This window comes from Notolepis coatsorum (assembly GCF_963971535.1).
Source record: "Notolepis coatsorum genome assembly, chromosome: 7".
In the NCBI taxonomy this organism is placed as follows: domain Eukaryota; kingdom Metazoa; phylum Chordata; class Actinopteri; order Aulopiformes; family Paralepididae; genus Notolepis; species Notolepis coatsorum.
Window position 1 is genome coordinate 116322620 of NC_140171.1, and position 25405 is coordinate 116348024.

The window sequence follows — 25405 nt, forward strand, 5'->3', positions numbered from 1 at the left end:
TATGTGTACGTTTTAATATGATATTTCAATTTATTTTGGCCTCAATAGCTAGTCAAAGTAGAAAGCCTCATTTAAAAAATGTTTGCAAGAAATGTTTAAAACTCTTTAACGGCACGGTGGTGTAGTGGTTAACTGTCACCTCACAGCTAGGTTGTGGGTTCGATTCCCACTTGGGCACCAGGTTGCTGTGTTGCCACTCTGTGTGGAGTTTGCATGTTCTCCCAGTGCTCGCAAGGGTTTCCCCTCCAGATAAGAGAAACCCAATGGAAAAACATGCACAACAGATCGCCAATGCTGTCACGTCCCTGACGAAGATGGACAGGAGCACTTGGATTGGTCCCCGGGCGCGGCGCTCGCTGCAGCCCTTGGGGGGGAAGGACGACGGGATGGGAGGTGCAGAGAACATTTAGTCAGCGACTCAGTGCATGTGCGTGTGTGTAATGACAAATAAAGACTTATACTTAAAAACAAAGGCGGCTTTACACAATGGCCATCTTGCGCTTATGTTATGCTCAGGTTGGGATCAAACAAGAAATCCAAACGTGAGCATGACATAAGAGCAAAATGGCCACCGTGTGAATATGGTCAAGTTGATCTTAGTGCCAAGAAGGCTTTTGGAACCTGGTCTGAGCCGTATCTCATATTTGCATTGCATTTTTGTAGGTGAAATGTTTGTGTAACCTAGAAAAACGAATTTACTTTGTCACAGCTCTGATCAAATGCCAGAGCTGAACTGGCACACTATCTTGTTTGTGGCCTTGTTTCTATTATACCAATATGCCAGAAGCTTAAATGTTTCATTATGAAGAGTTGTTTTAATCTTGTACTGTGTATGTGAGAGAGAGAGAGAGAGAGAGAGAGAGAAAGCGAGTGAGCGAGCGGGACTTTTCATTTCCACTGGCTTCATTACAGTCTACAATACTTAATCAAACGTTGCTGAAGTGAATGTAATACAATAAGGCGGGTTTGGTTCTCTCATAATTCAAGTTTAATGCATTCAAAAAATGTAAATGCGCAATTTTTCTCCTTTTTCATTAATCCAAACAAGTTCTTTTTACATAATTATTCAGGTCAAAGAGATGAAGTTTAAGTTTGACAAACACCACAAGACAGTTATAGCCCTCATTTGTAAATGAGACCTTGATGCAAAGTGTGCACACTGCAGGGACAAAAACCAAGTCCAGGAGGCAGATGATATTACATTATGGGAGTTTTGGTGACACTCAAAACTTGGATGGAATTGGAATAGACAAAATATGAACAGAGTACTCTCTTATCGTTCTATGGCTTCAATACTCAAACAACTCACTCATTTACTTAGCTTGACAAACGCAAACTTGTCTGGAACTGATCGCCCAATATGATGGACTGTATGCATATATAACTCTTTTATCCAAAGCACTTTACAACTTGTGCCTCACGTTCACACAGCGATGGTCGGAGGCAGCCGTGTGAAGTGCCGACCTGCTCATCAGGAGCAGACAGCGATTAAATGTCCGGCTCAAGGACACCTCGACACGCTTGCCAGAAGGAGGCAGAATCTAACCTGGAACCTTCCGATTAGCAGACGACCGCTCTACCCCCTGAGCCACCGTCTCCGCAAACACATTTAATGGAAGTGAAGTCACCTCGAAGAAATGTAGAACAAGGAGAAGCTAGTTGTAGACTAGAGAGGAGAGGAGGTAAAGAACTATAATAATAATTACTTGCATTTTATATAGCGCTGGGTCTATACACCCGCCACGGGGTCGTGGTTGGGTCCTTCTCTCAGTAAAGTTACACGTCATTGCAGTAACAACAGGTTGATACGACATGCAACATTAACCCTTGAACCAGGACGTTTTCATTTTCATTGTTCCACAAAACAACAATGACACACGTTAGCAGTTTAAAAAGACAAGCTGGTAGCTAGCGATTTCAAGCAGCTAACGTCCATTAAAGTTGGAGAAACCCCACACCCGTCTCCTTGTTTCCATGCAGTTTGTGGTTTTACTCAGGACTTTTTTTTTTTAAACTTCATTTTTTAGCGTTTATCGCTTTTTCTGGTCAAGCATGACCGACAGATGCAGGGTGAAACGGGAGGGAGAACAGGGGAAGACATTCGGCAAATGACGGCGGGTCCGGGAATCGAACTCGGAGTCAACCAGATCCGTGACGCAGCACGGTATTCCCCGACGCTTTCACGTCGAGGTACATGGTGAGCTACTGGAGCTCCCCTTTACTCAGGACTTTTATGCAGTAGAACGTCATGGTTATGTTCCATCGCCTGTTGTGAATAGTTTACGTGAGACTATAAAAACATAGCTGAATGAGTGCGTTGTATTTTGAAATCAACGCACCACACCAGCCCCACATCAAGTACTCACCTCCAGAAACACAGTAACACGATACAAGCAGTACATGTACAGTTAAATAAAATGTCTAAATGGCGCAGTAGCAAAATGTTAAGCTTCACCTCAAAAATAACATTCATCCTTTTTGCTTCCCAATTATAAATCACTAATAATAATAATATTAATATAAATAATGGCAGTTTTGACCTATCAAATCCTGAGCCCCTTCAAATTCAGGCATTTGCTTGGTTAGTGAGCTAGCTAACCAGTAGAACATTCACCAATCAATGTTGAGGCATCTATATGACAACTTGACTTGACTCAAACCTACAGACATGAGACTGAAATAATTAAAGAAAATGGCTGATGCCATCATGATCAATGTCAATTTAAGGATTAAACCATGAATAAATAAATGTAATTTATATTAGATTAAATATCAACACGTTTTATTTTATTTTGAACAGACAGTAATTTGAATAAATCAACAGCAAATTAGTCATATCTATGCCACATAATTCAGCTGTTTATCTTATCAATTTTCCCATTCATACTCAGTATTTCCACACGTTGCAACTAGGAGACCAATCGTACTGAGGGAGGGCCCATAAGAACAAACCTCCACAGTCCACATACATCTTCAAGATAAATAGAAATATTTCAGACAGTATAAATTCAAACTCAGGTTATTGCTTCTAGCGCATTACCTCGCTAAGGATTTACCCCGACCACCGACACATGACCTATAAACAATTCACCAGGTAAACAAACACCTCAGGTGATATGGCAAATACTGTGTTTTTTTGCATGGCATCACTTGGGTGTGTGTGTAAGTGTGTTAGTATGTAATAGCGCATTCTTTTTAACTCATGCAAAATAAGTCATATGCGTTTTTTGGTGTGCGTGTAGGTGTAGTTGTAGGTGCATATATGTAACAGCGCCTCCAGTTTCTTTATCCAATCGCAGATGAGAATATTGCTTCTTCCAGCTTCCAGTGCCGGCTGACACCAGCCCACCACTCAGACCTTACCCTCACTCCTGGCAAATGACACACAGCAAGCAAACAACCTGCTTAATGTTCAGATTCATTCCGCAACCCAGCAGAGAACAATACCCACAACTTTGTGCAAAAACAGCCCTGTAAAAAATTTACATAGTCTTTTGTGTTTTCTTTTTTTAGTCACATGTGTTTCTTTCCTTTGTGCTCCGTTTGTGCAAGCATGCTTCAGTTTCACACTGAAACTGGCTGACTAGTAGTACAGAGTCATGAGAGAGAAGGGGAGCGCAGGGAGATTGGCCCAGGTGGATGTTAAGGAGGAGAGGGGGGTGTGGGTATTGTAGTTCATAGTTGTAGTCCTCTGCCGCCGTGTTCTACCTGGAGATCATGGAGCTGGCCTGCGATTGGCTGGAGGTGGTGGTTGTGGCGCTGAGCTGAGAGAACCCGCTGTGGCTGGACTCCAGGCTGGTCATCGAGCCCCTGAGACGGAGAGAGAGGGAGGAGAAAATAACAATTACGTTTTCATTTCTCTTTCCAGATAATATTTGTAATAATGTCTTCCAAACGTGAGCTGCCCAAGTCTGCCAAGTGATCAGCTTTGTACAACCCATGCTCGATCGAATTCAGTGCTCATGATGCAGACTCAGAACCATATAGTCAAACCAATGTATGTAATATACACTCAGGTTCTGTCACAGGTCGCAAACAGTGGAACTATTGAAGTGAACAACATTGCACATTCAGTTGGGAGTGACATTTTAAAAATTAAAAGAGGTCACATGGAGTCTTTTGTTTTAGAGAAGAACATGACAGAAGAGCAGGTGCGCTGAAAACAAAGTGAGGTTTTGGTAGGTTGGTCGCATAGATGGATGACTGTAGAAATACGAATGGAAATGCCAGGAAGTGTGTGTGTGTGTGTGTGCACGTGCGATTCTGTGTGTAACCACTAGTTGAGTAAGGGTGCGCTCTACTCAAACCAAAACCAAAAGTGTCTTAACACATTCAGTGCCACGCCCCTTTGACCATATTAGGGCTACCGTGCCAATAAGGAAGTCAATGGTAGGTCGGGGAAATTTGCGAAGGCTTAAACTATATCTTAAATTATGGCTATGGATCTAAAATACCCCTCGCTTATCAATGACTTGCTTGCAGTCAACATGTACGAAACGGATTGTTTTTTCATTGGTACATTTCCGTTTTATACCGTTTTGAATACGAGTATAGTTTTGGAGAGTTCTAGTAATTCCAGAGAAATTCCGCGATAATAGCCCTTTAGTGGAATACACAAAACACGTTGTAATTTTTCGGCTGATTTATGAATCGTTTTCAAATAAACGCTAGATTATCGATAGTATATGTGTACTTATGCACGCTAGAGAAGCGGGCTGAAAAATCGATTATCCATGCTGTGCTTAGCGCTAACGTTACGCACACACACACAGAGACACGTTGTGATCGCTGTGAAAAAAACATCTGATTAACCCAAAACTGGTAAAATACAGTCCTTACCTCACATCAGATGTTCTGCAAAAAGATTAATCCAATTCCTGATCGCCATTCCAAATATTGATCGCGTTTATTGATCCAACGTTATAGTCCAAAACACATAATCGAAAGCTGCTCCCAGCCTCCCCAGTGAATGTGGTAACAGATACTGCTTGCCAGAGAAGGGAAAACCCCAGACCGGACGTTTTTTCTGATGCACATGCCCACCCAATCCAATCCAATGATGTGCAATACCATCCGGGAGACGATAGGCGGCGGTATTTGCCCTTTTCGAGCTCAGACCCATTCCCAATGATAACATCAGGCTGGATGGATGAAAAATTCATGGATATTGCTAATAAAAGAAATAACGATTAAAACCAGAGTTTTCTCTGGCCTTGGCACTCAACGCATGGCGAGTTAAGCCGACTGATTGATTGATTGAAAACTTTATTAACAGATTGCAGAATGGGTACAATACAGTACATCTCAATACACACAATTGTTAAGGGGATGCAGACCTGAGAAAGACTTTCATCTTGTTTACATCAGGGTCCCCCATTTCCCCCTAATCTCGTCGTTGGCACTGAATGTGTTAATATTGTTAGTCATGCAAGCCAAGTGGTTGAGGTCAAATACTGGCCCAATTAGACTGTAGCATCCTTTATCCAATGCAGGTGAAGCACATTGAGAAAAAAAGCTACCGAAGGTAGGAGGTTAGCAGCCAAAAGCAGCAATGATGCTAAGCTAGCGGTAGCAGTAACAGAGCAAAACACCGGGCCACTTACAAACTCTGCACATCGTAGCAAGCCGTTCTTCACAGGAAGAGACAGAGAAGGAGGTTGGTGAGCGAGAGAACAGGAGCGCATTGAAAAGAAAAGGCTGGAGCTAAGAACAAGTCTCACAGGGAGGATGTTTATTTCATAACCGGGGGTCTAAGTGCTCTTCAACCCTGCATATATAACCCTTAAAACTCTGTACGATAGCATGTACAATAATGCTGTATATATACACCATATATATATTTATTCATATATTTATTCTTATCGTATATCTATCCACATCTGTCTGTACGTATGCATATAATCCATTTTACATATCTGTAGATACTAGATACTATATCTATACTGTACATATCCCTTACATTTACTAGTTACACTGCTAGCCAGTATGACTACTACCATAGTCTTTATACCTGTATCACTGTACATTCATATTAATATTACAACTCTGTACATACATCTGATTAGCACTACACTCAGTAGTGCTAATCTATATATTTTGTACCGAGTTTAATCACCTGTACATTGTATATTACTATTGCACTTTACCGTTACATGCGAAACTTTCATTGTACTGTACTTGTGATTTTATAATGACAATACATTTTAATCTAATCTAAAATGCTCATGGCGCATTTGGAATGTCATTTTAAAATATGATAAGATTCAATTAATTAAAATACATCATACGTTGATACTATGGGTGGGTTGTGGAAACATAGGGGCAAAACAAGACATGGGTTTGAAATAAAAACCCATGGTAATCAAGGTACCTACAGGTTTCAACAAGTTCAATTTAAGACTCTTTAAGACCTTTTTAATACCACTTAGAACAACTAAGTGGTATTAGACCAGCAATTTCATGACCATACTAGCAAAAAAAGACAACGACAACACAGAGACACTGAATTCAAGCTCCAGCCAGACGCACTAAGCTCCCGGTAGCCCCGCAAAAAACAATGGGTCTCATTCCCGAACGAAGTTACGACAAAATATTTAGTCTTAGCCAGATTTCGGCCCATTTAAGACATATTAGGGCTGGGAGTGGGAGTCCCCAAACTTTCCTGAGATCTTTTTTGATCGTGGCTGAGAGCAGATTTAAGAGTGCTGAGGAGCACACTTAAATATGCTCTCAGCCCACGATCAAATCTCATGATTGATTGACTAATTTAAAATGTTATTATAACTTGACAGACTGTGTTCTCATAGTGATTACTTCACGTCAATGCTACAGGCCTCCTTGGAATTAATTACTTAATCATAATTAAAATAAATATGACAATATTTGTACGATAAGAAATTACGCATTTGATGTCGGAAAAATAAATAATATGGATTCATCTGATCACAGGGCAGCTGCTTAACCATATCTGAACCAGCTATTTTGGACCAATGTATAATTACTTTAATTACTCAGATATTCAAACACAATTATGCAATTATTGTGAAATGATTGAAAATAATAATAATTTAATGCCTTCTGTGGAATTTGTATTTCTTATTTGTTACACATCTGTTTTAATGATTAATTATATACATTTGAAAGAATGCAGGTCAACATGCAATGTATCCCATTGATTGGTATACAATGGGACAGACCTTTGTTTGATTGATTGATTGAAAACTTTATTAACAGATTGCAGAATGGGTACAGTACAGTACAGCTCAATTACATAAGGGGATGCAGACCAGAGAAAGAATTTCGTCTCGTTTACATCAGGGTCCCCCATTTTCAATTTATCATAACATATATGACACACACGACACAGATAGACAGTACTGCTACATCTATACATTTATGACATACCAGATTTGCAAATACAGTACTGTTTGTGATACAAAAAGAGTCCAGAAAAGAGAGTAGGGCCTACATTTGACGTAGAAACTGTTGGAGGAGGTTGGGTAGGAGGGGTGGGTGGGGGATAGACTTACACTGTACAAGCAAAACTGTACATTGGAATATTGACAAAACCATACTTGGTAATTTACTGTACATTGGAGGGGGTTGATATAGCTATAAACCTGCATTCCTTCGAATATATCATTAATCAATTAAACTTATATTGAAATACACTATATAGCCTATACACCAACACTGAAATGACAGTGGATAAATAAATAAGAACTAAAGCTAATCGGTGGAAATAGACTGCATTAATATTCCATAACAAGTCTTGTGTGCGCCTACGAATGAACAGTAGCCTATAGGCTTAATTATGGAATAATAAGCCATACTGCGTTCATTCATTATGCCCGCCGTAGGCTATATATATTATATGTCATTCATTCATTCATTCATATACAGTATGCGTGCGTGTATGTGTGTGTGTGTGTGTGTGCGCTGCGGCAGGTGTGTACCGCGAGCTATATATGATGCCAATACATTAATCTAATCTAGTTTTGATGAGTGCAATCGTGATTACGAAACCTAGCCGCATTTCTCGGAGACGCTCTCTGATTGGCACTGACTGACGCTAGGTTTCGTAATCACGCGGCTTGCAAGACTCGCAAAGCACTTCCGCCATTCCATTTCACACAGCTGCGTCACCAGTTGCCTTATAAGGAGCTATGGAGGCGTTGTTTTGTATGCAAATGAGCTGAACGGGAACACGCTTTAGAGTTTAAGACAGAATGCCATTCTCCAAGCAGATATCAGATAATATAATTTGTGCAACCTTTTCAGCCACTTAAGACATATTACCAGCACGTTCAGGACTCAGAGTGTACTTGTCATAGATTATGTCTCAGTGGTTCCAAGATAAAGTCTTCCAGAATATATCTTTGAAAAAATTTCGGGAATGAGACCCAATGACTTGATTACAAAAACATTTCATATATTTAATATTATTTCATCTCCCGACAGCCAAGCTGCCCCCGAAAAAATTTAATTACTGTGCAAATAATAATAAAATGTAAGACTTTCTAATACCTTTTTAGACCTTAAATTGAGAATTATGAATGTAATACTTTTTAATACCCCACAGATACCCTGGTAATGAACAACTTCATTACCCCAATGTGGGATATATACAAAACATCCCCAGAAACATGAATGAACACACTTGACTTCCCTCACTCACAACCTCCCCCCCACACACACACGGTAACCAACCTGAAGTCCTCCGATCCCAACACCTCAGTGTAGTACATGACTTTACACTTGTGCGAGGAGACCTGCAGCGTGGCCAACACGTCGTCCACACGGGGCAGGTTGGTGGTGGCGCAGGCAGTCATGCTGTGGAACCTCCACTGGAGGATGTAGAAGCCTGGCCAGCGTGTGATGTGGGAGCCCTGGGGAGAGGAGAGAGACACCTCAGCAAACACCTCTAAACCCTTTGTTTCATCAATTGACCCATCTTAAGCCCCGCCTTCTTTTCCTGATCCCCCAATCACAACTGTTGCAACCATTCATATTCACAAGGGCTTTCTTTTTTTATATTGCTATTATATCATGCTATCTGCTTAGAGGCATATCAAGTAATCCATTTACTGTTCATCACGTTGGACTGCATGGTAATGGTTGTGTGATATAGTACCAAACAGTCATTTACAATATTGAAATATTAATTTGGTCGCAAATCTGACTTGAGATACTAATAATAATCAACAAACATCCCATGATACGACCACACAGACACCTAAATGCCATGGAACCATAATCAACACTATTAATCACACTTGTGTTCACCCTGCTATGCCGTGGTGTCAAAACGGCTGCTGTGAACAAGCTCCATCACACCCTCTACCTGCACACTCTCCCCCTCCTTGCAGGTGAGCGGGGACTCCACCATGCTGTAGTCCTGGCCCAGGGTCCACGACTTGTCGATGAGCTGCACGTTGTTGCCCGCCGGGGAGGGGATGCCGTGGGGGTCCTTGCGGGGCGTCTGGGGGGCCCGCTTGGAGTGGTAGATGTTGAAGACCACGTCGCCTTTGCACACGTCAAAGTCCCAGGTGATCACAGAGGAGGCGTCTATGATCTCAAGCAGCAGCTGGTAGGGAGAGGGAGGACCGAGGAAGAGGAGGAAACAGAAAGGAGTAAGGAAGGCACACATACAAAAAAATTAAAAATAGAAGAAGGGACAGACAGAGCTCCAAAGAGAAGAAGGGAGAGACGAGAGCATCTGGTCGTAGGATCATTAACCTGAAATAAATCCTATTTCTAGCAGGGATTATCCATATGGCCCTGTATGATTAATTACTTAACAGCTACTGTAGCAACTTGACTGAGGGAAGATGGTTTTTTTTAATATATATTTTTTTGGAGCACTCTGGAATTAATTTACTAGCCACAACCACTGGGTGGCAGTCATACTCAATGGAATCCAGAGTAGGAGACACTCATTTACATTTAGTCATTTAACAGACGCTTTTATCCAAAGCGACTTACAAGTTCTGTACGACAAGTCATCAGGAAGGGCACAAATCTTATCAGCTGAGCTGCATGACAATAAGATTAGTAAGGGTTAGATTATTATTATTCTTTGCCTAGAGGGAAGACAGTTGGAGGCCATGACTCCTCATGTGATCCTAGAACTCTACTGTATGTATGAATGAACTACGTGTTTTCAGTAGAGTGTACTGCATATTTTATGTATGAAAAATGTTGATGACATCACTGAACATTCCCACAGTGTATGTGTCACACTCTTTTTTCCCCTCTCCTACATTTTCCATCAAGGCTCTCGACAGAAGCCGTTCTCCCCTCTCCCTTTCCCTCTGCTACCCCAGCTGAAGTGCCGTGTTGTGCCTCACCTCGTGAGGCGCTCCCTTGAAGATGCTGGCGCTCTGGTAGATGGTCTCAGTCCACAGCCGGATGTCCTCGCTCTCAACCTCCTCGGCTGTCCGGTACATAGACTTGGGCACCAGGCCACCCTCTGGTACCTCACACTGCAGAGAGAGAGAGAGAGAGGTGTGTGAGAGAGAGAGAGAGAGAGAGAGAGAGAGAGAGAGAGAGAGAGAGAGAGAGAGAGAGAGAGAGAGAGAGGTGTGAGAGAGAGGTGTGTGAGAGAGAGAGAGAGAGAGAGAGAGAGAGAGAGAGGGGTGAGAGAGAGAGAGAGAGAGAGAGAGAGAGAGAGAGAGAGAGAGAGAGAGAGAGAGAGAGAGAGAGAATGTGGGAATATTAGAACAAACAACAAAGGCATGTGTATCTACGCACACACCCACATACACAGTCAGGTCAGCAAAGGAGAACTCAAGGTGGCCGGTATTTTAAGTCACGTTAAGTTGAAGCAGGGTGGGGTTTGCGATAGAAGCATTTCTCCCTCAACATAAATCATTCTAGAAAATTGGGGACATGCTCAACTTTATATTATATATCAGATTTGAAGTATAAATGAATCTCGTTCTTTGCCTGTCCCCGTCTCTCACTCTCTCCAACACCCCCCCCCCACACCCCCCCCCACACACACACACACACTCACCATGCATTCTCCACCCAGGAAATCAGGGATGATCTCTATGTCGATGTAGTCCACCAGTCCTCCAGGACCCTGGTAGTCGTTGCCTGCGTAGATCAGGAACTTCTTGCGGGTGTTCTCGTCGATAAACGGACTCACCTGGAAGGAGAGAAAGGGAGAGATTATACACACCGACACACCCGGGAATATACAGTAAGCTTATAAATTACCTTTGGTACAGCCCAAAGACAGGGCTCGTTGAGACAATGAAGAAGGACTTTATTTCGCTGCCTATCTATCTACACGTTGGGTTGTGGTGGCCATTGGGGGCCACATGATAGGGTATGTAGCATCGGCATTGTCTATACCTGGAGCTCTCATTCTAACCATTTCCTGCACCCAAACCCCTTACTCTAAACCGGGTTTGTATCCTATTCCCTACCCCTAAACCCCTTACCTTACACCCCTTACTCTAAACCGGGTTTGTATCCTATTCCCTACCCCTAAACCCCTTACCTTACACCCCTTACTCTAAACCGGGTTTGTATCCTATTCCCTACCCCTAAACCCCTTACCTTACACCCCTTACTCTAAACCGGGTTCGTATCCTATTCCCTACCCCTTACCTTACACCCCTTACTCTAAACCGGGTTTGTATCCTATTCCCTACCCCTAAACCCCTTACCTTACACCCCTTACTCTAAACCGGGTTTGTATCCTATTCACTACCCCTAAACCCCTTACCTTACACCCCTTACTCTAAACCGGGTTCGTATCCTATTTCCTACCCCCTAAACCCCTTACCTTACACCCCTTACTCTAAACCGGGTTTGTATCCCCCCCACAACCTTTTTATTTGAGCGCCTATCCTTATCATTAGGGCACAAGTATCCTTTTATTATAAATATACCCACGAGGTGTCATGTGGATTCCTATGACTGGAGGAGGGGGACGTGTGGTTCTCACCAGTGTCCACAGGACAGGGAAGACTCTGGGGGCTCGGAGTATGAGCAGGCGCCCCAGCGTCTCAGGGTAATTAGCCTCCACCACCTCTATGATCCTCAGCAGGGCCTTGACCCCCGGCCGCCACAGATGACGCATGTTCAGACCCTCCAGGTCCACCAAGCAGGTCCAGCAGCTACGGAGCAGGAGGAGGAGTTATGGACCCAGACGACATAAAAGAAGAAGAACTAACAATCCCGGTCCCTTTTCTACCCACTCAACCACCGGTTCAAGTGTTAGAAGGCGCCTAGGGCTCAGACGACAAGAGCCAAAATACCATACAACCATATTAATTTTGACGGTGTAACGGTATGTGATGGTATTACGTTTTCCAGTGCAAATTACAATGTGATAACATCTTTTATATATATATATATAATTATATTTTAAATGGTGCTGCTTCATATATATATTATATATATATATAGTTGATGATACGTTTTGTAAAAATGCATACCTCCATGACAGTACACCTGAAAGATCTGTATACCCCCCAACCCTAAAGGCTTGTTCAGACCGCCTATAGCCAAGCAGCATGGCTGCATTCATTACATTTCCAATGTAGAGGAGTGTACATCGTGGCTGCATATGCTCCTCTACATTGGAAATGTATTGAATGCTGCTAGACTTGGCTGGAGGCGGTCGAAATGAGCCTCAAGAGTCTTTCACTAAATATAAGCTCCACTCACTCACCCAGTCACTCACCCCCCCCCCCCCCCCATTCTTCAAGAGGGTTTCGGCAGGGCACCCATTCATAGCCCACTTCATATGTCTTCCTACATGGCTCCTCTCCCAGCCACCTCATCCCTCGTGTCTGATAGGGATGACAGCTGCCAGATACCATCTCCATTACCCCTCCCCTTCCTCCCCGCCTTTCCCCCATCGCTCTCTCCCAGAAATGAACCTGCTGCATTCCTTCCCCTCCAAGAGGAGATATTACCCTACTATGCTCACTGTGCCCTTAGAAACAGCTAGCAGAATGCCATTTGATTCCACATATGTATGCATGTATGCAAGCTAGGGAGGGACTTTACAGTAGTCAATAGCACTGAATGTGCATTAAGGTCAACCTATTAGCTAGCAAGGAATAATAGGAATGTTACGCAACGCAGCAAGCTAACATTGAACATTTATTAAATGTAGTTAAAGAGGCAGAGTGCTAGCTTAGTTACAATGTGCTGTAAATGTCAGTCTAGAAAGCAGTTCATTGGACTCAAAATTAGTACAAGCCCCCATGTGCTGGATGACTCATCAACATTTCTTTTAAATGTATTTCTTCTTTAAAAAAATTTTTTTTCCAGGAAATGACTAACTCTAAAATACCATTAAGAATACCTACAAAACTGCTTTTTTGTCATTATTGGGACGGATACTGGTGTATAGGTGACAATCAGTGCAAGACATATGTGAACATGAACAATATAAACATCTATTTTGAATTCATGGGGCCTTCAAGAGACCCATGAGTTAAAACACCGGGAGCGACGCTGTTACCTAACCAAAGTCACAGTGTATTTGCTGCAGTCACTATGATGCATTATAGCGGCTCACCTGATAGGTCGGCCAAAGACCTTGGTGTTCTCCTCGCAGCGCCTGAGCCCCTCCTCGTTGATGGACAGCACCTGAAGTGACGCAACACACACTGAACCCATGCACTACTGGACACAAACCAATGAATATGACTCAGACATAGTATTAGTGTATATGTAGTATGTAGTGCGTTATGTGTTCATCTTCTGTCTATCGTACTGTATGTCTTACAATGTCTCTTTGCACTGTATGTGAGGTTCTGTTGTCCTATGTGTGCTAATAGAATAGAAATACTTTATTTATCCAGAGGGAAATCCAGCACTACAGATCGCTCACAGTAAACAGTAAACATTTAGGTAGTCAAAAACAAAAGTCACAAATAAGAATAGAATATACGGTCTGGGATATACATTCTGATATGTATATACATTCTAAAATATACAGCCAAAATATACAGTAAAGTGTACAGTAATAAGTGTAAAAATGTCACAAAAAAACTTTAAAAAAAAAATCGATGTAAAAGTAATATGTACAGTGGTGCGTCGATATGTCTCTGCACCAATACCCACCAAGACAAATCCCTGTAGATGAATTGTATTTCACCAATTCTGATTCTAATTATAGGCCCAAGACTGGTGCGGGGCACATGCCGACGAGACATAAACAGACATGCTGTGTGTTGTGACATATTGCTGCTTACATGTCTGAGTAGAGACTCCTCTCCCAGCGCTCTCACCAGTCCCTTGGTGTCCATCTGGCCCAGTCTCAGTATGTACAGAGGACGACCATCTGAACAAGTGACACACAAAAGATTAATCACACTGCAGTGCATACGCTCTACAAGGACAGAGAACCGGTAGGAGTTATGTCAGGAGAGATTTATGGGGTGTTCTTTTTTATCACATAGAAAGTCAGCGACTGTTCTATCTGAAGAGGACATGGAATTGTTCAGGAACAAGTTACAGTTGTAAAGCCAAGCAGCCACCCTGTTGTTTCTTTATCATTATCAGTGTAGTCACTGGAGAAGAATATCACTATGTCCCAGTTTTGATTATTTTGATTATTATGAGTCGCTCAGCTGACAGTCATGACAAGGGAAGCACTTTTCTAAGCCAGGTTTTATATCCTTCGTCTTCCATTTCACTCAAGATCCGCACAGTATGTGCCTTTGACTGAATTAAACCTAACAGGACCCACAGTCTGACTCCCTGTCTGATCATTGACAGACATCTCTGACTTGTGGGGTTTTCAAACTGTTTGGATGACTCCGAGACTTGGTTTCCAAAACCTTGACAGAATCGTACATACTACAAAGATCTACAGATTAAAGCTACAACCAGGAATATATACTGTGCAGCAGTCATCTCACACGTTGACTTGCAAATATAGAACTTCCTTAATAATTCATTACATTTATATAGCACTTTTCTAGACACTCAAAGCGCTCCCCACAACATAGGGTTGAAATTGCCTCCTTCACCACCACTGGTAGCACCCAACCTTGGGCTATGCAGGCTCAATGGCTGCCATACACTGGCACACATCACACTACACAATGGCTCAACGGCTCATCCATCATGATGCAGAATACCATTCTGTTCTATTCACAACGTTATATAAACATTGGCAATATAAGAAAACCTCAAAAGACTCAGAAGTCAGAGCGAGTGTGTGTGTGTTTGTGTGTGCATGCGTGAGTTAGTGAGAAATAGAGAGCTATTTAGGTACCAAGTAGGACTGACAAATTGGCTTCATGTTTAATTAAGCAAGACACAAAATATATGTGTGTGTGTGAAATAGATTTTAGACGGAGTGTAATCTGAGATCCAACATCCTCCTCCAGATGACAGTGTGTGCGTGTGTGTGTGCGTGTGCGTGCGTGCGTGGCAGCCTCTGAGGTGATACGTCTATCAGCAGCAGCATGTGTGAGTGAGTGATGTCAGTAATGGAGGAAGACAAGTGATACTTACGTATGTGTACAGAGAGTGAGTGTATGTGTACAGAGAGTGAGTGTATGTGTACAGAGAGTGAGTGTACGTGTACAGAGAGTGAGTGTACGTGTACAGAGAGTGAGTGTATGTACAGAGAGTGAGTGTATGTACAGAGAGTGAGTATGTGTACAGAGAGTGAGTGTATGTAATTTGCACAGTGATTGATTGAATGAAAATTGTATTAACAGATTGCAGAATGGGTACAATACAGTATGGCTCAATACACACAATTGTTAAGGGGATGCAGACCAGAGAAAGAGTTTCAACTTGTTTACATCAAAGTCCCCCATTTTCAATTCATAATGAATTGTAAGTAATGGTGCAACTTGCTCCGTGCAATCCATTCTTTGTGGATCTAGCCCTTTGAGTGTATATAGAGAGTGAGTGTACATTAGGGGTGTAACGGTACGTGTATTCGGCCCACGAATTTACGGTACGGCCGTCACGGTGCGGTATGTGCACTGTGCAGCCATACGAAGAATACGCCTCACAGCGCAAACACACCAGTCGCACATGCAGGCACTCGCGAGGTCCGTGCGAGAACAGCGCGCGTGGCCGGGCACACCGAGTCCGACTTCAGAGCGGGCGAAAGTGCACGGAGAAAGGCACATTTACATTGGAACAGCTGCAGGGTCATTACAATTTTACAGTAATTCGTTTTCTTGTTCGCCCAATAATGTTAACCAAATGAAACCAATGGAAAGAAACACACCAACAAACACACCAACATTCTCCCCCGCCGGACTCGAGTAGGGTAAATCTGCAGTGCCGCAGCCCCATACATTGCCGGACTCACAGGCACAGCTGATCAAATAAAAAAAAGAAACACACTTTTCCTATAGAAAATTATTCTATTTAATAATAATAATAATAATAATAATAATTATCATAAATATAATATATAAAAAAAAAAAAAAAAAAATGCTGTTGTACCGAACTTGTACCGAACCGTGACCCCAATACGAGGTACGTACCGAACCGTGGCTTCTGTGTACCGTTACACCCGTAGTGTACATGTACAGAGAGTGAGTGTACGTGTACAGAGAGTAAGTGTATGTGTACAGATAGCGGTTGTGTGTACAACATACTTGTTTTAGACAACATTTGTATTTCCCATCACGCAATGTGATTGGACAAAACGCTTGAAAACCATAATATGGGTTACAGCTCGACTGCCATCACTCTGCCTTTGTTCCGTTTAATTAATTCACTAGATTACAATCCCCTGTTGCATTGTAATCATTACATGTTTTTGTTAGCTAGCTACAAAGTGTAACTAACTAAATGTGTAAATAACTATTTTTCAGAAGGGGATTCATGAACAATTTGGCATCTCAAATTTACATTCCGATAAATTTCCAGAAGCATTCTGGACATTTTCCATGGGAAGTTAAAGGACCGTACCGTACCAGTGTTACTACATGTTACTCTCCATTGTCAACATCGACCACATAAAACTCAGGCATTTTTGCCAAAATTGCTTAATTGTTTTAGATATCTTGTTCGTTTACATTTTGTCCATATTTCAATAAACGTTACAGAATGTAGCTGTAAATGTGTGTCAACGTTAGCTAAAACTCACTGTATTATTAAAAGAATGAAATGCAGCACTATGGGGGACCCTGATGTAAACAAGACAAAAGTCTTTCTCTGGTCTGCATTCCCTTAACAATTGTGTGTATTGAGACGTACTGTATTGTACCCATTCTGCAATCTGTTAATCATTCAATCAATCACCTGCGCGCATATTTTAGTTCAAATATCCCCATTTAATGGAAATGCAGTTGAATTGAAACCCTGCACTCAATACACAGTGCGCTCCTCCATCACATGTACAGGTAACTGCCAGCGTCCAGAGTCTATATAATGAGCAGACAGATCACTGTGGTAGTTTTGAAGGGGAAATCTGTAACACTAAAGAAACTACTTAAGAAATTAATTAAATGTGATGTGATTTCATCTTCAGCTAAATTGTAATTTACTGCATACTGAGGTGAAATGAGTTTTAAAGATGTTTAAAATTCGATCTCTGCCAAATGGCTGGGAATTGCAGTGAGTGGTTGCCGTGGTAACTAAGGACTCTGTGGCAGAAACTACTGGTGAAACATTGTGAAAAATGTTACTTGTGTTTCTTAAACGTATCTTGCAGTGGAATTACTGAGTTCAGGCAAAGGTTTTTCTGTACTTCTGTTACCGAGAACATACATGATTCCCACATTTCTTATCTTGCACTAATGTTACACTGTAAACCAAACTGCCAAACCACTTACATCCTGTTTTTCTTACTCAAAAATACTTGTCTGAGAATGTTCTGCAACAGATAGCCCATGTGTGTGTGTGTGTGTGTGTGTAGTACAGTATGACCATAATAGGGTACGTTTACAGTCTCTGGGTAAAATTAAGATTTTTGCCATAAATTAAGGATACACTCATAACTGTATCAATAATGAATGTTCTTTGATAATCTTTGTCTGCTTTGTGTGGACGTTTAAATTATTGTCCCAGTACCAAAATAAACCTTTACATTTCTGTACTTGACCTTTGTGGGGAAATACTTGACAGGAGCAAAGTAACAGGAGGAATTCCACCTCGTGGCGCATTTGTAGAATTTGAAGGAGCATTTGAAGAAGTTGAAAAAAGGTATTTTCACAAAAGTGTCCTTTTGACCAATGTAATTGATGACTTAACATTCTGTGGTGTAGGTAATTTACCAATGAATTAAAATATGAAAAGGAAAACTATATGTATGACAGATTCTTAGATATGGATGACTCCCCAGTCAAAGAGACAGGGGTCTGGTCTTGCATGCACAGTGCATTCTCCCATCACATGTGTAGAGCCCTCCAATACAATATAATCAAATGTAAAGAGTCAACTCATTTGATTAAAGTTTAATTGATAACTAAATTGTTGATCTTTTATTTAAGACTTTTGAATACCCCGCAGATACCCAGAGAACACACTGTCACACGCACCCTGTATCTCTGTATCCTTATCTGATGCTTGCAGTCTAGCAGGAGAAACAGTTCTCTGCCATTGTAATTGTATGATGCGTGTGTGAAGAATAACGACATGGACACATGTACACACATGCACGAATGCACATACACACCCCTGTACACACGGTACGCCAGCTGTGGCCTACCTCGGTCGTGGTGATGCCAGCCCCCGGTGCACATACACACCCCTGTACACACGGTACGCCAGCTGTGGCCTACCTCGGTCGTGGTGATGCCAGCCCCCGGTGTAGTGGTCGTGGAGGACCGGCGGGGGGCTCCAGGTCTCCAGCAGATAGTCCACCTGGTGCTGCTTCCTCCACGTCAGAGACTGACACAGGAACTCTCGGGCCTTGTCCACGTTGAAGTCCCTGGCGCGCAGGAAACGCAAGATATGCTCGTCCTTAGGAATCTGATATGTAGCAGGGTTGGGGGGTGGGGGGGGGACGAGAGGAAACAAGAGCGAGAGGTGAGGAAGATAGAGAGAGAGACAGATATATATATATATATAGAGGTGAGAAAGAGGGAGAGAAATAGAGGGAGAAAGAGGGAAAAAGAGGGAGCGACATATATAGAGAGAGAGAGAAAGAGAAGGGGAAAAGGGAGAGAGGTGTGTGAGAGAGAGTGTTGAGAGACTGCAGATCCCATTGACATTTTATTTAAAAAAAAATCATAACAAAACACACATGAGAAAGACGGTATGACAATACGAGGACATAACTAATATAGAAACGAGACAATGGGGGGGGGGTTACAGTATTCTTATTCTACTCACAGAGTCTGCTCATAGATACACATGCATACACATAATCCTACAATCAACACATGCATTGCTCCAAGGGAGCTACAGTTCAATGAGTTGGTAGTATGATACAGTAAGGATACAGGATATATCGGATTTAAAAGGAGAGTGGGTAGTCCATTCTCTGTAGTGTTTTTTTCTTCTTTTAACCGAGATGGTAGAAAAGCTGAGAGACCCCGAACAGAAAGACTTGTGTCAGGGACAGGTTCACTCCCAGCCGGCAGAGGTACAGGTGTCTGGAGAGGTGGTAGTTGGTAAAACCACTACTCCCATCTCTGGCCTCATGATCTACTATTAATGTGTGTATTTGATATCATTGATGGGGGGGGAGAGGGAGAAGAGAGGGGGAAAGAGAGACAGAGACAGATAAGAGTCTTTTACCTTTCCCTTGTGCGTCTCTTGTAGCCATTGGCGTAGTCTGATCAGACAGCTCTCCTGCAAGGGCGTGAGGTCTCCCAGGTAACGTTTGATATAGTCCGCGTCCAACTTGTCTGCAACAACAAGCAAGTGGATTATCACACCAGAGCAACTCGGTTCCCTTAATTTCAACCCTTGAACTTTGGAAAAGTAAAGTAGCTGTAAAGTCAGTAGCAGTGGGTACCAACCTTCAGGTGTGCCCGCTTGGTTCTCCGGCAGGCTGCCAGGCTGGCTGGTGCTGCAGTCTTTGTCGCCGTCGTCGTCCTGCTTGGCGCTGTCCTTGGCATCGGCGGGCAGGGGGATGGCGATGATGACTGGCGTGATAGGAAGCTGGAGGACGGCGGGCGGCCTCACGCAGAGGCTTTTGAGTTTGACAGGAGGCGGACAGAGGGAGGAGGCCGTCCAGCGGGGGACGCAAGTGATGCCCTCATCCTCCAGCTCGGTCAGGTAGAACTCTATGATCTCCTTACCCTGGGGGGGGGGGGGGGATTTGGAAGAGAAGGCGTGACAAAAGGAGAAAAGGGGAAAAACACTGGGTAAGGGTGTGTCTAGAGTAGACAAAAGTGGCAAGTCTACAGTGTGCAACATGTGCAAAGCCCTGCACACAGATTCCAAATAACTGGAAGCTACATCAAAGTTTAGAGAGGAGTAAATCAGAGGTATCGATCCAGCTGGGAATACACTGATACCAATACGGTATGGGAATACACTGATACCAATACGGAATGGGAATACACTGATACCAATACGATATGGGAATACACTGATACCAATACGGAATGGGAATACACCGATACCAATACGATATGGGAATACACTGATACCAATACGGTATGGGAATACACTGATACCAATACGATATGGGAATACACCGATACCAATATTCCCCAATATGAAAATCTGATGCCAAGTTTTGGGCCATGTGTAATATGTAACGTCTTATGGCTGGTTCGAAGAGTGCATGAAGGTACAGTATAAGACAGTAATTTTTTCTCTTCACTGTTCAGTAAGAGCTATGGTTTAAGTCTGTGAATCTGCACTGGAAACAAGTGTTTGATATCGAGCCCAGCTGACGACCGATGATTCACTGCATGCTGTTAGAGAGCTGTTATAAACTCCGGTCACATGGGGGAGACTGGCTTACATAATAGCAGCCTCTTAACTAAACGCTGCACCTCTCCACCCGCGGCACAGCAGGAAGGAATGGAATGTCCGTACCAGCAACACCACATTTATCATGTTAGGGAGGAGGGAGGATCGTGGATATTAGAAGCATGTTTGTTGGAAGTAATATTGCAATATTGAATGATTATAATAGAATATTGAAGTAGTATGATTTGTAGGGGGACGTTTTTTTGTATATTTATTTTATTATTAAATGTTTTGGGCTCGAAAATCTCATTTTACTGCAATAAAAATTATTGGAATGAGGTGAACAGACTGAAAACAATATCTTATTTAGAAAAGATAGATGATGTATATATATTTTTATTGCAGATGGTAGATTTTCCGTTGGTGACATAATTAATAGTTCATAATAATAAAGTTGTGGTCAGTGTATTAAAGAGACACTATGCAATTTGTTGTACATTGTTTTATGTACAGTTGACCAGTTTGTGATGCACACTAAATAAACTAATACATAATTCCTGCTTTTTGCATTTTTCTTCTTCGGTTACAGATAATGATGATGTATCGTAGATAGAAATGTCTTGCAATATATCAATTATCGCAGATATCGTGTGTCGTGATATTATCGTTATCGAGGGCCAAATATCAGTATTGTACCGTGAGTTACTTGTCCCGCCCTTAATAATTAGGAATGGTATTCAACAAAACGCACCTTTTTGATACTGCTGGCGTACTGCTTCATGGCGATCTTTTCCACCGTGCTCTCAAAACCAAAGAAGCTTTTGATGTCCAGGCTAGCAGTCTGCTCAAAACACGTCCAGTCCTCATTCTCTGGGTGGACCTGTAACACACACACACACACACACACACACTGACCATGTTACTATGGTAACCACAACCAATTACACAGTTTGACTGGATGCCGACACCCAGAGAGAGAGAAAATTACACGCTCTGTGCGGTGGGTGGGAGTGCATATGTCAGTCCGTCCATTCAAATTATACAGTAACAGAAGGTGGGCGTGTGAGCAAAAAGCAGCAGGTCATCTTATATGATCACATGCATCACAGGAACACACATGTGATACATACTCCTTATGTAGTGTGTGTGTGTACGTTTTAGAAGGTATGAGAGGGAAAATGGAATTTAACTGAACGTCAGGCAACCCGGAAACAACCAGGATCATTAGCATTAGCTGCTAGCATCTATTCCTGTATTGTTTTCAAGAGGAAGTCCAGCATCTTTCCGCCTACCCGTCATCAGATTATAGTGTTGGCAGCGCGGTGATCCACCAGAACACTGCCTACCCGTCTACTAATCCAACCCACTATTAACTGAATTAGCCCTCGCTACCAAAATAATTTGGCTTCAGCCGAATCCATTTGCTCCGTCTAATTGAGCCCTCTGTCCCAGTTCACGTCTCGTTAGACTCAAGTGCTTAAGTGCTTCTCAAGAACTACTGTGTCGTCTCCGACCTAAAATTAGCACACTAGTTGGTTGGAGGCTAATACACACTGTGCTTGACCTCATTAACGCAGCAACCAAATCCGCTCATCGGCGGGACGACAGACCTCGGGTCAGAGTTGAGCGCGTCGCGCGTAGCAGTTGGCCCGGGGAACCAGCTGGCCTCAGATCAGCGTTGGAGTGTACCGAGGCAGAATGTGAGTGGGGGAACTGTTTTGAATTATTCACATAGAGTGATGGGATGGAATAGCTAGTGGGAACATTGCATTCTCTGTCTATTTAGAGCCGCTTTCAGCAGGAAGGAGGGAGGGAGGAGAGGAAGGGAGCGGGGGGGGGGGGGGGCGTTAACATGGGTGTGCTGGGTCAACAGCTTGTCCCTCAGTGGTTGTACAACAGCTTGAATCTGTGTGCGTGTGCGTGTGCGTGTGCGTGTGTGTGTCTGTGTGTCTGTGCGTGTGCATGTGTGTTACACACCGAGTAGCAGCAGGTTTCATGGATGATCACCCTGTTGGAGAAGGTCTCGTTGTGGGACTCTATATGCAGTGTTCTCTCTTTCCTGTTCAGCCTGTTCTTCTGGGTGAAGTACACGTAGTCCATCCCCGCAATCTGCACCACACACACACACACAAGCAGGACAATTAGTAATGATAATAATATTAATAATAATCTGCAACAGACACATTGATGGGGAAGGACGAATCTGACAAGAAGATACATTACATACAACATACATGTTACATAATGAACAGAGCAAAACCAGCTGCGGCTAAAGTGAACTGGGTCAGCGACACAAACCCATTTATTACATTCACAGATACAAGTGAGGTTGCCCCCGTCGGGCCCTGATTTCAGATCAGTTGTTGTTCTTCTCAAAAGGTTAATGACTTTACGTAATGTCTGATTTCAGATCAGTTGTTGCATTGTTCTTCTCAAAAGGTCAATGACTTTACGTAATGTCACCACACACCCCGTCGGACCCTGATTTAGATAGATAGATAGATAGATAGATAGATAGATAGATAGAAACTTTATTGCCATTTCAACACTGTTGATTGGGATTTGTCTTGGTGCCACATACAGTACAGACAATGTTAAAAACATACAATATAAAAACACACAAATACAATCCCCACAATAAAAAGTTTTACACAAACAATTAAAAAGAAAAAATGCTACAGTACCTAAAATAAATTGCTCAGTGTTCCAGTTTTTGCATTGTTCTTCTCAAAAAGGTTAATGACTTTACGTAATGTCTGATCTCAGATCAGTTGTTGCATTGTTCTTCTCAAAAGGTTAATGACTTTACGTAATGTCTGATCTCAGATCAGTTGTTGAATTGTTCTTCTCAAAAGGTCAATGACTTTACGTAATGTCTGATCTCAGATCAGTTGTTGCATTGTTCTTCTCAAAAAGGTTAATGACTTTACGTAATGTCTGATCTCAGATCAGTTGTTGCATTGTTCTTCTCAAAAGGTCAATGACTTTACGTAATGTCTGATCTCAGATCAGTTGTTGCATTGTTCTTCTCAAAAGGTCAATGACTTTACGTAATGTCACCACACACCCGCTTGAGGAGCCGCGGGGCGTCCACGTCCAGTGCACAGCGGCGCTCCACCTTCTGGGAGGATCCGTCCTCGCTGGCCTCCTCGTCCACCACGTCGCTGGCCACGAACATGGGGATCAGGTGACAGGTAGGGAAGCGCCTCTCATAGGCCTGAGAGAGAGAATAGAAAGAGAAAGAAAGAAAGAAAGAGAGAGAGGGGGAAGAGAGGAAGCGGTGAAAAAGAGAGGGAGAGAAGGGGAAAAAAATAGGGAGAGAGACAGAGGGACATTTAATGAGTATCTTAAAAATGTATTCCATCAATTTCAAACTTCTATTCCATTTACTCCAGAACGGCCATCATGAGTGCTACAGGGAGACCCTGATGGAAACAAGACAAACGTCTTTCTCAGGTCTGCATCCCCTTAACAATTGTGTGTATTGAGCCGTACTGTATTGTACCCATTCTGCAATCTGTTAAATAAAGTTTTCATTCATTCATTCATTCACAGTATATGAGAGAAGAACTGTAATGGCCTCCCAACACAAAACACAACGGTGACAGTGGCTCAGAAGTTAAATCTGAAGTTTTCCGGTTAAATTCCGGCTCCTCCTTAACCCTTAACTGCTCCCGATGAGCAGGTCGGCACCTTGCGCGGTCGCCTCCCCCGTCGGTGTGTGACTGTGAGGCATAAAAGTGCTATATAAATGCAGTCCATTTACCATTTACAAGAAAAACCACGTACAAAAAAAAGACACAACACAGAGCAAAAGGTTCATTTAACAACACCCACTGTTCTGTGATCATAACGTGAGCCTGCAGGCGGCCAACGATTCCGGTTCCACGATCAACAACTGCGCTATTAAATTACCTTACAACAAAATGGTCGATACACAATAACAAGTGACTAACGATTACCCCGGGCTGGCACAATGTTCCTCAATTATGTGTTCTCATAAAAACCCAAAACAAGACAGGGTTTTGTTATTGTGCAGAGAGGCAGGAGGAGGTTATGCAACGCGGGCACACGGTGGGACTGCAGCAGCAGCAGCAGCATCTATGCTCTTATCGCAGCCTGCTTTCATCCGATCACCGCTGCACACCGTTGCATAACCTTTGGGTGTATATCTGGAGGACAGGTAAAGGCAAGTCTTGGAACATCAGACCAGACAGGTATGCTATCGCCAAAGGGTGCAGTGTTACACTGTGCGGCCGCAGGTGAGCTGAGGTTAAGCGCCTTCGTTTAAAGTCTCGCCTTGAGATGTGGGAAGGTCAAAAGAGCACCCCCCTTGGACTTTTGCAGACGTCACTTTAAAATGTCTCCTTTGCCGTTTATGAACCATTCGGTCATTTCTCAACTGTTCGGCTATTCAAATCATGTTCTGGACCTGTTTTTAGAGACCGTAGACTCCAGAATGAGAGAGAGAGTGAGGTTAAAAAAAAGAGGAAGTGTGGCCAAGAGAGAGAGAGAGAGAGAGAAAGCCACTATGCACAAAACCACCACTTAGTAAAAAGGGAACAGAGTCTGGGAACATACT

The 25405-nt window shown here is 42.8% G+C and overlaps 1 protein-coding gene across 1 annotated transcript in view; it reads right to left on the bottom strand.

Moving 5' to 3' along the window:
• Positions 1 to 975: 975 nt before the first annotated feature.
• LOC311232233 (SEC14-like protein 1) overlaps positions 976 to 25405 on the bottom strand; it is a 63780-nt gene continuing 39350 nt past the window's right edge. The window contains exons 3-16 of the mRNA XM_084318965.1: positions 23891 to 24040; positions 22801 to 22932; positions 21575 to 21703; positions 19920 to 20202; positions 19696 to 19805; positions 18735 to 18924; positions 14226 to 14314; positions 13547 to 13617; positions 11960 to 12131; positions 11018 to 11152; positions 10350 to 10484; positions 9344 to 9586; positions 8710 to 8888; positions 976 to 3810 (exon numbers count right to left, since the gene is read on the bottom strand). Coding sequence (XP_084175091.1) covers positions 3705 to 3810; positions 8710 to 8888; positions 9344 to 9586; positions 10350 to 10484; positions 11018 to 11152; positions 11960 to 12131; positions 13547 to 13617; positions 14226 to 14314; positions 18735 to 18924; positions 19696 to 19805; positions 19920 to 20202; positions 21575 to 21703; positions 22801 to 22932; positions 23891 to 24040 — 2124 coding nt within the window. The 3' untranslated portion in view covers positions 976 to 3704. The remainder of the gene's footprint in view (positions 3811 to 8709; positions 8889 to 9343; positions 9587 to 10349; positions 10485 to 11017; positions 11153 to 11959; positions 12132 to 13546; positions 13618 to 14225; positions 14315 to 18734; positions 18925 to 19695; positions 19806 to 19919; positions 20203 to 21574; positions 21704 to 22800; positions 22933 to 23890; positions 24041 to 25405) is intronic.